This window comes from Chelmon rostratus, chromosome 17, assembly GCF_017976325.1.
Source record: "Chelmon rostratus isolate fCheRos1 chromosome 17, fCheRos1.pri, whole genome shotgun sequence".
In the NCBI taxonomy this organism is placed as follows: Eukaryota; Metazoa; Chordata; class Actinopteri; order Chaetodontiformes; family Chaetodontidae; genus Chelmon; species Chelmon rostratus.
The window spans coordinates 17,588,459-17,603,359 of record NC_055674.1 but is presented as its reverse complement, the minus strand read 5'-3'; the positions used below and the strand labels follow the sequence as shown (position 1 = coordinate 17,603,359).

At 45.0% G+C, this 14,901-nt stretch overlaps 1 protein-coding gene across 2 annotated transcripts; it reads left to right on the top strand.

Annotated features, from left to right (window-relative positions):
* Positions 1 to 3,760: 3,760 nt before the first annotated feature.
* On the top strand, positions 3,761 to 10,694 carry sox10 (SRY-box transcription factor 10). 2 transcript variants are annotated; one of them, XM_041957597.1, is made up of 4 exons: positions 3,761 to 3,858; positions 6,655 to 7,487; positions 9,429 to 9,589; positions 9,846 to 10,694. In XM_041957597.1, exons 2-4 carry the CDS (start codon positions 7,054 to 7,056, stop codon positions 10,637 to 10,639), a joined length of 1,389 nt encoding a protein of 462 aa, XP_041813531.1. In that variant the 5' UTR covers positions 3,761 to 3,858; positions 6,655 to 7,053; the 3' UTR covers positions 10,640 to 10,694. The 2 variants fall into 2 exon arrangements, with proteins under 2 accessions (XP_041813531.1, XP_041813530.1); XM_041957596.1 differs by having other exon boundaries at positions 9,429 to 9,697.
* Positions 10,695 to 14,901: the final 4,207 nt, after the last annotated feature.

Sequence of the window (14,901 nt, the reverse complement as noted above, 5' to 3'; positions counted from 1 at the left end):
TATTCCAGACGCCTGAATGCCACTTTTATCACAAAATTAAGACAGACTTGATTACATTTGTAATAACTTAATAAGTGCAATAACAGTAGCCCGCCGGATCCTTCTGCATGGTTGACTGATCCACTTCAACAGGGGAATAGTGACACACCTGCTCTGTGCTGCACAGGTGCATGCAGGAGGGGAGGAAGAGCGAGTGAGAGACAAATAGATAAAGAGAGGGGTGAGATGATACAGTGACTCAGGACATGTGACAGCCCATCCTGCACACATGTGCTGAGGGTTTTGTTTAAATCTCCGCTCAGACTTTGAACACCACCACGTTGACATTGTTGCCAGGTCAGTTGAACTGATTCAGCGTCTTGTGAGTCAGCAGGAATGTGTTTGTCCGAAACAGAAAACAGAAAGGCCGAGACTCCCATCTCTGTGCCAACCACAGCACCCAATATAATACACTTAAAGTCAGATAGTATTTTTTTTTCTTCCTAAACTTAAAACATCCTACGAGCCACATCCCTAGATACAATGCATTAAAAAAGCAATTATGTAGTTCACAGGAAACATGCACCATGTGACAATAGGGGCTGTTTTAAACTTGCAGTTATTGTTAATAAATGATAGGAAATAAAGTACATAGCTAGTTTATGTTCTGACCTGGCTGAACTTTAGTAATTCCTCTGGCATTACTTCCTCTAAATCCAGCATGCCCTACAGTTCCATTTTTGTTATTAGAATTTGTGTACATTTGTTGTATGTTTGTTTATTGCTCACTGCTTGTTTATGGGGTGACATCAGGAGGCACCAGAGATCAGCCAACAGCAGAGAGTCAGTTCAGTACCTGCGTTCAGACAGACAGGTCTGTATTTCAGGTTTTGTTCCACGTGTTTATTTTATTTTCTGTGTGCGCGCACAGCTCTCAGGTGATTCTGGCCTGGCCCCGCGCTGATGGGGGTGGGGTCCCTCGGGATTAAGGGTCACAGGACCGCGTGGCCTGTGCTGGGCGTCTGCTTTGACGCCAACGACCCAAACAACCTGCTTCACAACAAGCTGCATCATCTCCGTCACATAACAGGACGCGTTTGTACCAATTAGTTTGTGTGTATATTAATCTTTTCGTTTTTGGAGTGCAGAGTGAGACTCAACAGCTGCGGAGGGCGAAACCAAATCATTCATTTGGTAATCAATCGCAGAAGATCCACTACTGTTATGACCCAAACATCACAAAACAGCACTCAGACTAAAACTAACCTTAAGACCGTCAACGTGTATTCATGGCAATAATCTGAAGGTTTTAATTACTGTTCACGGGGAGTAGACACACACACGCACACACACACAGTGAATAGATATTTTTTTCTTAAAAATCCACCATGTCGCGTCTCTTTTCACTCAGGCCGATTTCTTTTAGGCTTTGTGAAATTTATATTTTGCTATTTGGAAAGTTGCGTCCAATGTAAGTTTTTTTCGTTTTAAAAAAATAAAGCAACTAGAATTATTTAAGCACAACTGCAGTTTTTCTAATGAGCAGCATACCTGCAAGCGAAGGTTTTTCACAATGACTGTATTTTCTTCCTTGTTATAAAACTCTTCCTGTCGACGTGACTGATCTCTTCGCTTAATTTAATTTTTCTGTGTGAACGGAGTCTGCGGACTGGATTAAAGCGTCATTTCTAACATTTTAGGAATTTAAGAAGCAAGAATAAATGACGTCCTCTGTTGACCGGACAACATGTGAAAAAAAAAAAAAACGCGCGCTGGTGCGTTTTCCCGCAGCGTTAGATATATCAAAGTTATGACCGGAACATCACACCCGACCCAGTTTCTTTTTGTGTCATAACGCAGCATATTTCTCTCAGACATGTAGTAGCCATAGTAACGTCTGACATGAATTGACATTTTTGCTCTCACCTATCGTCATCACTTCATGCAGAAAACGCGTCTTCGTTGGGCCTGTTAACTCGCCTTCATCATTTGCGCACACACACACACACACACACACTAAAACCAACACTCACGTCAAACAGAGGCTGGGCCGCAAATCCTCCGCTCCACAGCGGGACACTGATCCTCGGAGTGGCTCTCAGAAGGCCCCCGGTTTAAAGCTCCGGGAGCCGCGCAGTCCCACCGCCGCTCCCCGGGCCGAGTCCCCGCGCTCCTGGACCATTTTTCTCTATATGTCAGTTTGTTGAGACGCGGACAAAGAGTGGCAGAAGAAGGCAAGACACAAGCTTTTTCCTCCTTTTCTTTTCTTTTTTCATATGCACAGAACTGCTTTTTGTTCCCCACTTTTTCTTTCCTTTTTTTCATGTAAGGGGAAGGGGGTGCTCGTTTTGATCACATGATTTGGATTCACCTGAGATAAAACAAAGGACGCAAAGAAAGGAGGGCAGAGGGGGGATGAGAGGGGCAGAGAATCAGACAGAGAGATGCTCTCATGCTTAGGATTCCCTTATCGCAGTCAGCATTAATGGGTACTGAAAAAAGCGGTGATTTTTGGATTGGGTGCCAGTGTGTCGCATGGCGGGGATACAAGGGGTCATTGTTGAGAAGGACAGCGCTCGTGTTTGTCTCCGCGCGGCCCATCGTCTCCCCTCCAGTCTCCGCTGCGTTTCGACCAACACTTGGTTTTAAAGGCGCGCTCTGTGGCTCTCAGTCAGAGGCGCTGATGCAATTAGAGAAGTCACACATGAACATGAAGAGGTGCACTGTCCGCGCCACGCAGGGCCTCTGAATGTTGTCTACACCTGTGATGTGGTGGTGAAAAACTAATTCACACCTTCAGCAGCGCATACATTTGTGCTCCCACCTGAACAGTTTTGCCTATTAAAATACTAGAACGACCTCCCAATGTGATTTAGTGTCTGCAATTCCTGATGCAAATTAATTAACCCTGACCTTTCCGGACGTTCATTTAAAACAAACGATCATTTATCTGTTTGTGGGGCAGTTCTCCCCTTTTTCCCCTCTCAGGAAAAGATCGGGCCTGTGATAGAGCTAAATCTGTGGGTCCGTCAGTGACAGAGGGCCGTGCTGCCTCCGAGCGTGTTCCCAAATATGAAATTAAACTGCGTCAGATCAGTCAAATATCGCACTCGTGATGAATTGCAAGCTCCACACTCTTAATTTTAAAGAGTTCATTTTAGAATCCAGTTTGAACTAAGGTCTTGGATTCCTGCATGGCTTGAATTTTAATAGGCCTGCTTGTTGTCGCTTGGTTGCTGGAGGGAACCAAGGAACCAACTAAATGAAACGTTGGTCTCTGAAAAGTCGCAGATGTTGTTAACCGGAATCTCTGTTGTTAGCACCAAATCAAGGCCTGTCTAACCGGGTGTTGGAGTAAAACATGTGGCCTGTCATAAACCAGCAACACATCTCGAATGTAAAGGCGTCAGAAGATGTATACAATGGAAATCTTCTGTTTGCTTCTCATGTTCAAAATTCTTTGCGTAAAATTTCGTGCGCAAAATTTACGCACGCTCGCATCTGACTGCATTCAACCTGAACTCATTTGGGAGAAACAAAATTTATTCCTCTGCATTTTTTTAAAACGTCATGACTTTGATGAGAGAGAGAGAGAGAGAGAGAGAGAGAGAGAGAGTTTCTTCGACCAATCAGAGGTCTCCGAGCCTGCGTCTGTGCAGTTTTGCTGCTCCTTTAAGACTTGTCCCCCCCAGTATCTTTTTTATTTTTTTCTCTCAGCCTCATACAAGGAGCTCTTTAAGCCCCGGTACCGACACACAGAGCAGGCATTCATACTCGGGCAGCGCGAGCGAGGGGGCTGGGGAGCGAGCGTCACTTTGGAAACTCGGGAACTCACGGATTCTCGTGCTAAACCGGCGACCTCCTTTTCTCATTACTGAAGTAAGGCGCTCAGCATTTCCAACTCTTTCCTCTCTGCTGCTGGTGGCTGCTCTGACTCTGCGATCTGATCACTGCTTCTCGTCGGAATCAGACAGAAGAAGGCCGACTCAGATTTAGAGATGTGATCTTAGCTCTGATAATCGTTAACGTTGCATGATTATTATGATTATTAACGACTCTTTCAGGATCTAAAATGTTTTTTTTTCGTTCTGAATCTTTAATAGTGTGACATTGGGACATTTCGGGTGCATGTGTAAGAATGATGCAGTAACTACATTTATTTCAGCACAAGAACAATTTCTGCCTGCTTTTAACAAGGGTGATGATCATGAACATGATCAGCGTCGTGGTGAATCTTTTAATGACAGGCCGTTATTGTATCAGTGCAGCAAGTGCTCCAGTTTTAAACTGGTTTTTACTTGTTAATCAGCATTTGTTTGGACTTTCTTGACACCGAATTTCAAATTCAAGCTGTCTCTGTCCGACTAATTGAAAAGAGACTCAGACCTTTTCATACTAAGAAAAGAAAAATGCAGTTTATTTTTCATCGTTAGATTAAAGTTCAAGTGAACTAGAATTTAAATACATCTTGCGCTGGTTTGTCCTATATTCACTGTTGTTTTGGAGCTGTGTGGACTAGATGACACTGTAAATACGAGCTATTGTAAAAACAAACGAGGGGGAAAAAAACTTTTTCAAACAAGCAAATTAAGGCCAATTTACTGCCAAGTCAAGCTGCGATAATGAGTTCACACAGCCGAACAGTAAATGTGCTCAGCAATGTAAATTAATAAGAAGCGTGATTTGAGGCCTGTGTCGAAAACAATTAATATATAATGGGTTATATTATTAGACAATAAATCAAATGGCATTTGCTACTGTCGGCTGATGCCCAGTGGATAGACGACTTACTTGACGCTTGTTTGTTTCCAGTTTGAGGCGCTATTTGCTTAAGAGATAACATGCTTTGCAATGAATGTACTCAGTGACGAAAGGAAATGATCAGCATCCAGTCAAGTGATTCACGGTCATCGCTATTTCCTTTATTCTATTAGAGTAGCAAGAGTGTATCCTGCAAACAGGCGACACGTGCGCAATGAGGCGCTCGGAGCCTTCCGCGCGGTGTTTACGCACCGCGCCTCTGCAGCGGGAACGCTTTGGAGACGCGCCTGCGAGGTGGCCTGACTGACCAGGTGGCAGGCGAATACTATTATTAATGCGCCTCGGACAGATGGTGAAGCTTTAACATGCCCCTCTGCTGGAAATGGATACGATTCCACTCTGGCGTTAATTAAAAGATGGGTTTTATTACACTTTTATTACAAGACATATAATCTGTAATTTAACTGCAATGAGCCAACAGAGCCAAATACCATTTTTAACATTACTGATTTGTTAAAAAGCTTTCTGTAGGTTACTAAAGAACAGCGGACGACCAGCAGAGGTAGTACCCAGAAATAAGCAGTCTAAGTAGAGGTTAATATGCCTGTAGTTTATCAGAAAGACATATATAAATGTATTTATATACTAAATACATAATTTTTTAATTATCTACAACCAAGCTTGGATAACCATGACCTGGAGGACTGATAGTCTTCACAGACGTCACTTAAACATGCTCAGTGTACGCGTCTTCAGTATAAAATATAAAGGGGAGGTAAGCTGAGAGTTAAGTGGGCATATTCCGCCTCTTGACAAGCTTCTTCATAATGTCACTAATTATCCTGCAATATGATGCCGAGGTAGAGCACAAACCAGCGGGCTGTGGGTCGCTGGTTCACAGGAAGTTCGCTGATTTAGGACGTGAAGTTCGAGGCAGGGGTGTTGATTTAGTGGACAAAACAAGGACACATTTTGCTCCGGCCGGTAGACCTGGTCCTGTCCAACAAACAGACTGTGTCCAATGCGCACACGCGTACTGACACGCACGCACACGGGGTTTATATTTCCAGCGCCTGGCCATGTTTATCCAAGAAGTGCGGAGTATAAATCCAAGGTCTGTGCTGCTGCTGCGGCCTCATATCATTCCAACACCTTCTCTCAGGGGAGCTTGGAATAACTGCAAAACCTTTAACAGTAGCTTGTTTGGGAGGGGGTGGGGGCCCTGCGCTATACAGGAGCTGAACAGAGGTCCTTATACTTATATGTATGTATACATAAATAGATACATGTAGTTATTCTCGTTTAGCCTGACGCTGGGCCACAACTTTATGCAGAACCACTTTCAGGATTAAGGACACGAAGAATTTCACTTTGAATCTTGAGGAGTTTGTGGCAAATCTGACCCTTTCTGATAAAGTCCAGCTCCATAATTTAAATAAATACTGAAGAGACCCCAGGTGCACCAGCGACACTGTTTAAGATCACTTTTGTTTCTCAGATTTTAGTGAATATGAATGTAGGTTTGCCCTCCATGAAAATGTCTCCAACACTCAAGACGTTTAGCCTAAAGGAATCACTTGTGGCACTTTTTATGCTGCTGACTGTGGGGTGAAAGGTGGAGGCAATATGGGGACGTGGCTGGAGAGGGCCCACAACAGGACGATTTTATTGAGAGAAATTGGGTGGGGCAATCAGGCTGAGTATTTGAGATTTTATTCCTGTTGTGGAGAGAAAGAAATTAGGTTACAAGCACAAATTTCTCTCATAGTGAGATCTTGACTCAAACTAACCAGATTACAGCACCTCCTCTGCAGTCAGTGGGCGCACAGGTGTTGGTGAAGCTTTCGTTCATGTAGCAGGGACTGACTCTCTACCTGTGGCTTGTTGAAGTGACCCATCACTCTGCTGTTTCAGGTCCTCGCTATTGGATTTCAATCGTGGGACAAACGGAGGAGAGAGTGAAGGGGAAGTCAGGAGGGAAGTGAGACCGGGTGAGTTTGGCGCAGACAGTTGTGCGTTAGCAGGTAAACTGGGGTCCAAGGTGCGCGCTGAGCCGCCTATGATACCAACAACGCGGATGGAAAGAACTTTAATGTGGAACCCTCACAGAGTTTTGCAACGGAGGCTCAGAGTAGAGACAGACTGGCAGTTTATATTATAACTTAGAGGTGGCCAGAGATTAGACAGCAGTCACCTGCAAACCGTGCGTCACTGTAGGGACACACAGCAACAAGGACCCGACAGGTAGAGCTAAGCATTTTAGGAACAGGCCTTATATCACCTGCGCACCTGGAGGCTTGTGTGTTTAGGAAGATGTCCAGAGAGGAGCAGAGCTTATCGGAGGTGGAGCTCAGTCCCGGGATGTCGGACGACAGTCGCTCCCTGTCACCGGGTCATTCCTCCGGTGCGGCTGGCGGGGGGGACTCGCCTCTACACCGGCAGCAGCAGCCGCAGCTGGCGGGCCTGGACGACACCACGGCGGGCTGCTCCTCCGTCAAATCCGACGACGAGGACGAGCGCTTCCCCGCAGAAATCCGTGACGCGGTGAGCCAGGTGCTCAACTGCTACGACTGGACCCTCGTGCCAATGCCGGTGCGCGTGAACTCCGGCAGCAAGAACAAGCCGCACGTGAAGAGGCCCATGAACGCCTTCATGGTGTGGGCGCAGGCGGCGCGGAGGAAACTGGCCGACCAACACCCGCACCTGCACAACGCGGAGCTCAGCAAGACCCTGGGGAAGCTGTGGAGGTGAGGAGGCCACTACATGGGCTGACAGTCCCCTAATGTTCTGATTGTGCTCACTCTCGCAGTAGGCCTACAGCTGCGAAGGGTGTAGGCAGGGGTGCAGACTAATTGCAGAGCACTTAGGGGGCAGCCATGGAGACACCAAAAAATTCAGAAAAACCACCTACTGCCCTTTGACTTTATTTTAACAAAGCAGCATACTGAATAAAAGCTCAGCTTTCAAGAAACACATTTGCACAAACATCACGGCAAAAGAGAAGGGCCAGAGTTTATTTTTAGGGTTGAGGTCAGGGGAAAAGGTTCCAGATTAGGATGGATCTGAACATTTCAAGAATAAAGGAAACTGGGTAGCAGTTTCCAAAAACCTTTTTAAAAAATCTAACTTAGTTTTCTATGGTCTGGCTTGCAAAACAGTATCACTCTAACCCAATCAGCTGATGTTTTTGCATCATGTGCTCAAATTCCCCACAATTTCTTCTTCATTGTCCTTTGTTTTCCGAATCATCACTCTTCCACGGATTTTACTTCAGGCAAACTTCGAGTGCAGATGCTGACATTAAGAAATAAGGGTGGTGTAGGATTTTGTGCACTTGTAGATTGATATTACATGTCAAAATGTTCAAGCACAGTGTAAATTACTGTGCGCTTCCAGACACCTCTGCTTGTTTCGTTTTATCTTGAGTCTTTATAGTTTTAATAACTATGTAACTTTTTTCAGACCATTTTGTTTAGGTTAGTATTTATTTCCTCATGAACAAGGACATAATTGTGATAACGTTCCCTCACATAAGCTGATGTGTGGTACTATGCCTTCTGCAAAACATATAGTTGCTGTAAATGTGTACTGTGACAAATGTGATGCCTGACATGGCTGTCCCAGAACTGTGCCACATTGTCTCACTGTCCACTTGTAGGCACAGCTCGCCCATTGAGAAGCAATTGTGTGTAGTTACTGGGAGTGTGCCGCAGTCACATGTTCCTGAACCCAGACTAATTTCACACACTCTTTAATTTCTGGCCATGCAGCCATTCCTGAAGGAATCAGAGGGCATTTTCACAACCTGCCAGCTCAAATTCAAACCTTCAACCTACAAACCTAAAAGTAATGCAAGACTTTCCGTGTCATTTTAATTCTAATTTAATATTTTACATTGCCCTGCTTCTCTTACTCAGTACATTCGCTTGTGCTCAGTATGTAAATTGTGGTTTGGGATTGCTAATAATTCCGGGTCAGCCACAGTAAAGTGAATTTTTGCGGTTAGCCTCCTAAAAACCTGCTCTGTCAGATAGCCAGTTGTCAACATCGCTGCCTCTTGATCACAGAACTTCTGCAGCTCCTTAAGTTTAAAGTTTTGTCAGACCGCCCCTCCAGTTTCTATTTTCTCACACAGAACACTCACTATTTGTTGACAAGAAGGTCAGAAAGGTTAAATTAATTTACCTTGTGGGGACTGAACATTAATTGGATGAAGACTTGACCTTGGCACAGGCATGATTGGTTAATTGGCCCAGAAACACGATGAGCACAGAGGCTGAGGAAGGTCAGGGGTTTCTCATGCCATTCCTGCTAGCGGTAGTAACAAGGAGCTCAGTTTCGTGTTTGCAGACAGGATGCATCTTTGGCCTGTATTATTTCATTACTGTCCAGCAGTCAAAAGCCCCTCACAGGCATGACATTAGATGCAGCTGTGCAGATGTAGTGAATGAAGCATATATGCACTGAAAATGGAACAAACTTGTTGAGTTTGTTGGCAAGCATATCTGTGACCCATATACTGTGTGCTGATATTCTTTTATGCACATTAATCCAGATTCTTGACTTCCTCCAGATAATTAAGCCTTATTAAATCATCTTAATGTGCATTTTTTTTATTATTCACATTTTCTTCTGTTCCTCATTCGGTAAACAAACATATCGACCAACATCTTTTCTTTTTGTCCAAGGCTTCTAAATGAGAGTGACAAGCGACCCTTTATCGAGGAGGCAGAGAGGCTGAGGAAGCAGCACAAGAAGGACTATCCCGACTACAAATATCAGCCGCGACGTCGCAAGAACGGAAAGCCTGGTTCCGGGTCAGGAAGTGAGGCAGACGTCCATTCGGAGGGTGAGGTCAGCCACAGCCAATCCCACTACAAGGGCCTCCACCTGGAAGTGGTCCACAGTGGGGCAGCTCAGTCCCCTCTGGCAGAGGGGCATCACCCTCATGCTGCAGGTGGGCTGCCTGCTCCCTTCGACTACCCCACCGTCACAGACCCTGTTAGATCAGTCTGGACACAACTGGACAGTGTGGCACACAGAGATAATTGCCTCAATCTGCCAAGAAGACTACAGTAACTATATCTTTTCTTGTGTCTCCACAGGTCAGAGTCACAGTCCTCCCACACCTCCCACCACTCCCAAGACCGAGCCTCAGTCTGGTAAGGCAGGGGATGGGAAACGGGAGGGTGCTGGGAATGGGGGCTCCCGTGGTACAATGGGAGCAGAGGGAAGCTCAGGTGCTCCAGGATCTGGGAAACCTCACATTGACTTTGGTAATGTGGACATTGGTGAGATGAGCCATGAGGTGATGGTCAACATGGAACCTTTTGATGTCAATGAGTTTGACCAGTACCTTCCCCCCAATGGGCACCCGGGGGTCGGGCAGAGTGCTGGGGCAGTAGCAGCTGCAACATCCTCTCCAGCCTCTCCATACACTTACGGCATCTCCTCAGCTCTGGCAGCGGCCAGTGGACACTCAGCAGCCTGGCTCTCCAAGCAGCAGCAGCAGCCGCAGCAACATCATGGCTCCCCTCTGGGCTCGGATCCCTCCAAGGCCCAGATCAAGAGCGAGGCTGGAGGTGCCGGGGGTCACTTCACAGAGGCAACCTCAGCCGGTTCCCATGTCACCTACACGCCCCTCAGCCTTCCTCACTACGGTTCTGCCTTCCCCTCACTGGCCTCCAGGGCTCAGTTTGCTGAGTACGCTGACCACCAGGCCTCAGGGTCATACTACACCCACTCCAGCCAGGCCTCTGGGTTGTACTCCGCCTTCTCTTACATGGGGCCCTCCCAGAGGCCCCTGTACACTGCCATCACTGACCCAGCGAACGTGCCGCAGTCTCACAGCCCCACGCACTGGGAACAGCCCGTCTACACAACACTGTCGCGGCCATGACAGACAACGAGAACAGAGGGCACTGGTGCAGGTTCAGCCCCCATGTCAGACCCAAGGAGCAGCAGCAACAACAGCACTGTTGGTGGTTGCGATGGTGAAGGTGGTCTGGGCCGGGGGGAGTGGGCAGGCACTGGGGGAGTCGGCTGGGGAGGCAGGAGGGGAGACACCCCGTTCTGCTCTCGCCCAGAGGCAGAAATGCTGTCACAGCTCAAGGATGAGCTTGGAGCGTGGTGCTTTTGAGGCACGGTTGATTATTCGGAGCACACAGTGTAGTAGTGAGAGAATGTATTACTTTGGTAGCACAGAGGAAAAACACCCACCCACCACCGCCGCAGAGTACCAGGTTACGTTTACAGCCGCAAAGCAGTGTTCATAAGTGGTAAAGGATCATGTCCCTGTCAGTTTGGTGACTCCATGTGTATCAGAGGAGGCACACTGCAGCCTACACCCCTCTCCCACAAGCCACAAGGGGTCAGGAGTAGCAGGGACCGTGGTACACATTTGGAATTAGCAAGACCATTATCTATATTGAGAAGGGTGTGACTGAGAGGTAGCCAAATACATTCTATATGAAACGTGTTTTTTGTACCAGAAGTATGGAGTGCCAAACGACTTGGCTGTGGCACATTCACTCCTCAGGCAAGACTGACCTTTTATCACACAGATGTCAGTTTTGTATTGCTTTTGAAAATCAATACGACAAATACTGATAACATTCTGTTGGCTTCTGAGGCGCATTTGTGCCTAATTAATTCAAATTATTACACTGTGTTCACTTAAAATGCCTTTTGTACACACACTGAGCATGTGTGGAAGACAAACGCCACAAACCCATGATGAGGAAACAGTTGTGGTGTTGACTGGCTGTTATCAGGATAGTTTATACAATGTACTTGAAATGACAAATGTACACGTGTATATTGATGCGTACAGATTTGAGATATTTGTGAAATGACCAAAGTTTTGAGACCAAAACTTGTAAAGAAGAAACAGATTGTACAGATGTTTCTCCCAATGTGACACCCAGAACTACCTTACGTTTTGTCACTAATTAGCTGTCTCTTAGCTGTCGACACTTTTCCAATGTGACTTATTGAAAGTTACTTAAAAATGTATTGGTCTCAAAAGCTTCTTTTGCCTTTTTCAAAATGGCACTGATGAGTGTGTTGATTTTCAGTCATATTTGATGTATTCAGAAAGAACATTCATGATAAAAGACATATTTGTACTTTGGACAGTTGATTTTCATTGACCGTGGTCGCAATTTGTCACAGAATCCATGATAGAAGCTTTTTCAATGTTTAAACAATTCACTTTATTAATACTGTCCTTTGCTTTTTTTGCCATTATTATCTCCACTGAAAGTCTGCACCACTGCCTTTTCTTTTCCTTAATGTGTCATTGAAATGTGTACATAGAACAGTATTCAATGTGAATCTTTTGATTGTAGTTGTGTAGCTTTTAAGAGAAGTTCTGGGATATTTTCAGTGTTGAAGATGTCAATGCTGAGAAACAGCTGCCAGAGATTGAGCAAGGAAAGTTTGAACACAGCCTAACGTTAAGTCTAAAATGTACCTTGTCCTAACTGCTAGTCAGACATGAGACAGAAGCAACGACCTGTATTTTATGTTAAATCGTGTTTCTTTCCAGAGTTTTTGACTTTTTGTTCATCTGTCTTATCTTTTTCCTCATCTCTTTGCTCTTTATGGTTAACTGTTTGTCATTCCTGTCCCTCATTTCCTCAACACAACTGTATTTTAACTATGTTACTCTCCCACTGGGTAAGTGAAAAACATTTATTTGCTTTGTTTTCATGTATATCATTTAAATATTCTTTATCATGACTGGACACAGGTCCAAACCATATGCATGCAGTACTGCTTGTTTTGATTCTCGGTCCATCGAAGCTTAAAGCCCATTTTTATTTAACCATTTACCTCCAGCATAAGCATCAGATTTTATTTTATGTCCTTGTTGCTATGTGTGAGATATCTGTAATGTTGCTTTGAATTTGCCATTTTTTATTTATATTTGCTTTGTTTGTGTGCGCTGTTATTGGTTTCTCTCCATTACGAAGAAAACTTTTGACTGTTCCTGCCATATTTCACATTTTCCATTCTTGTATAACTGTTGCCAGCACAACACAGCAACACAGCTCCTAACAGCAAGGCTGAAAGCCTAAACATGTGATGATGACTAATGATCTTTTACTCTCACTTAAAATAAAGCCCTATTATTTCTGCTTTAATACAAGTCCGCCTCTTGAAACAATTTTGCAGTGGATCAAATAATGCAAATAATAAACAATCATCTATCCATAAACATCTCAGTCTGAAGAATAACTGCAGAATAGAAACAAAAGCAAAAAATAAATAAAAATAAAAAATCGGACATCCTGAAAACAAAAGCACATCGTCATGGCATCCAGTGACTCGATCACTGCACACATTCCCAGCATAACCCATTCAGCTAATGGATAATTCACTTTAGCTGGCTGCAGCAATCTACGACCGACCATTAGCAGAGGTAAGCTGAACATGAGCGATGGGGCACTGCAGGCGCAGCCAGTGTGTGAGACTGTGGGGATGTGTTACAACAGTAGCAGACGTGTCGTCAGATCCACATTCATGTACTGTACTTTATGGCTGATTACTGCAACTGAAAGTTTTCTTCAGCTTGAACAAATCCAGCCCCAGATGGGGGTACGATTGGTTATGCATGCCTCTATGTATATTTCAAGTTTGTTATCGTGTGCGTGTGTGTGTGTTTCTCTGTGTGTTGCGGGTTAAGCCGGACTCCTAATTCCCTCTCTTTAATCGGCTGTGTGATACTTTGGAAAGACAAAGAGGGCCATTGAAAGGGAGCTCAGGGAGGAGGGAAACAGGGCAATGAGGGAGCCTTACCCATAACTGCCTGGCCTGTAGCTTCACTGGGATACAAAGGGACTCTCATACTCCCTCTGCACATAGAACCTGCCACCCCGCTACCCACCCTCCTCCTCTCATCCCCCACACTCACCCCATCCACTGAAAAAATAAATAAATAAATAAATTTCAGGTTGCAGCTGTAATGGGATTGAAACATTCCAACCATAAAGAGAGTTAACCAGAGAGAAGACCTAGGTAGGTTTATTTATCAGTTTAAGCTGATTCTGAGCACCAAACTGTCAAAGCAGAAGCAGACCCAGGAACAGGTAGGAGTGGCATGTGCAGCTGCCAGTCGATGAAGCCATCAACTCACCCTGCCACCCAAAGGTGCAGAGCAAGAGTAGAGCAAGAGCATTGTATGTTGGGTGAAAGGGTTATGTTTGTTTCTCCCAGACATACTGATACAAGGTCTGATAAAAATCGAACTCTAGTATTGCAGAACACTCAGCTGATCTCATCCTGTTAAGCAGTATAGATTCTGATTCACCTCAATGAGAGACCAAATAATTATGAAACGTCTGTGGAACTGGGACAAAAGTTTGGATGCAAAAGCACAAAACATGAATTCTGCTGAAGGAGATTGTGTGTGTGTGTGTGTGTGTGTGTGTGTGTGTGTGTGTGTGTGTGTGTGTGTGTGTGTGTATTTATCAAAGATGCAATTAGATGGTTCTGATCTCATGTAAAGCAGAATAGCATGACTTGTTAGAGAGAGGGTCTGTAAAATAACAAAGAAGATCTGAAGAGTTAAAGCATGACACCATCTTAATCAACATAAGTCATTGTCCTCTGATCCAATAATCCAATCAACAAATGAATGACAAACTTTTTAGTCCAGGTGCCGCGTGATCAAAGGGTTAATGACGAATGGTCACAACACAACAAGCTAAACATAATGAGGCATAAAGTAATGAGCAGAAGAAGAAGTCATAAGATATCGGTCGTATCCTCAGATGGATTGAGGACGACCTGACGGTGGCCTCGCTGTGGTTGGTGCTGCTGAGTGTCACATGGGCTGCACCATCGCCCCGTGAAAGGGGTGCAGCGTCGCCCTGAGGCGCTGTCTCCTCCAGTCAAAAGACTCACAGATGAAAGCAGTTTTTCAGAAATGAATAACATGACTGTGGCAACACACAGATATGGATTCCAGTACAAACTGGCTTCTCCCTGATGACGGGGGACAGGGGAAAATATGCTTCTTCATTAGTTTGTATCTTTGCTGTTTCATTAACCAGCCGCAGTTTTATCAAGTGGGGTGTCTTTATCATATACATATGATGCATATACACACACAGTGAACAGATATAATCCACCTCTCCATCTACCAGAGGCTGGAGT

Bases quoted from the DNA above. Each gene is read 5' to 3' on its own strand.
- sox10 (XM_041957596.1), top strand. From the start codon at position 7,054: ATGTCCAGAGAGGAGCAGAGCTTATCGGAGGTGGAGCTCAGTCCCGGG. The intron at 7,488-9,428 runs GTGAGGAGGCCA...TTTTTGTCCAAG, and splicing joins ACCCTGGGGAAGCTGTGGAG to GCTTCTAAATGAGAGTGACA. The intron at 9,698-9,845 runs GTGGGCTGCCTG...GTGTCTCCACAG, and splicing joins GCATCACCCTCATGCTGCAG to GTCAGAGTCACAGTCCTCCC.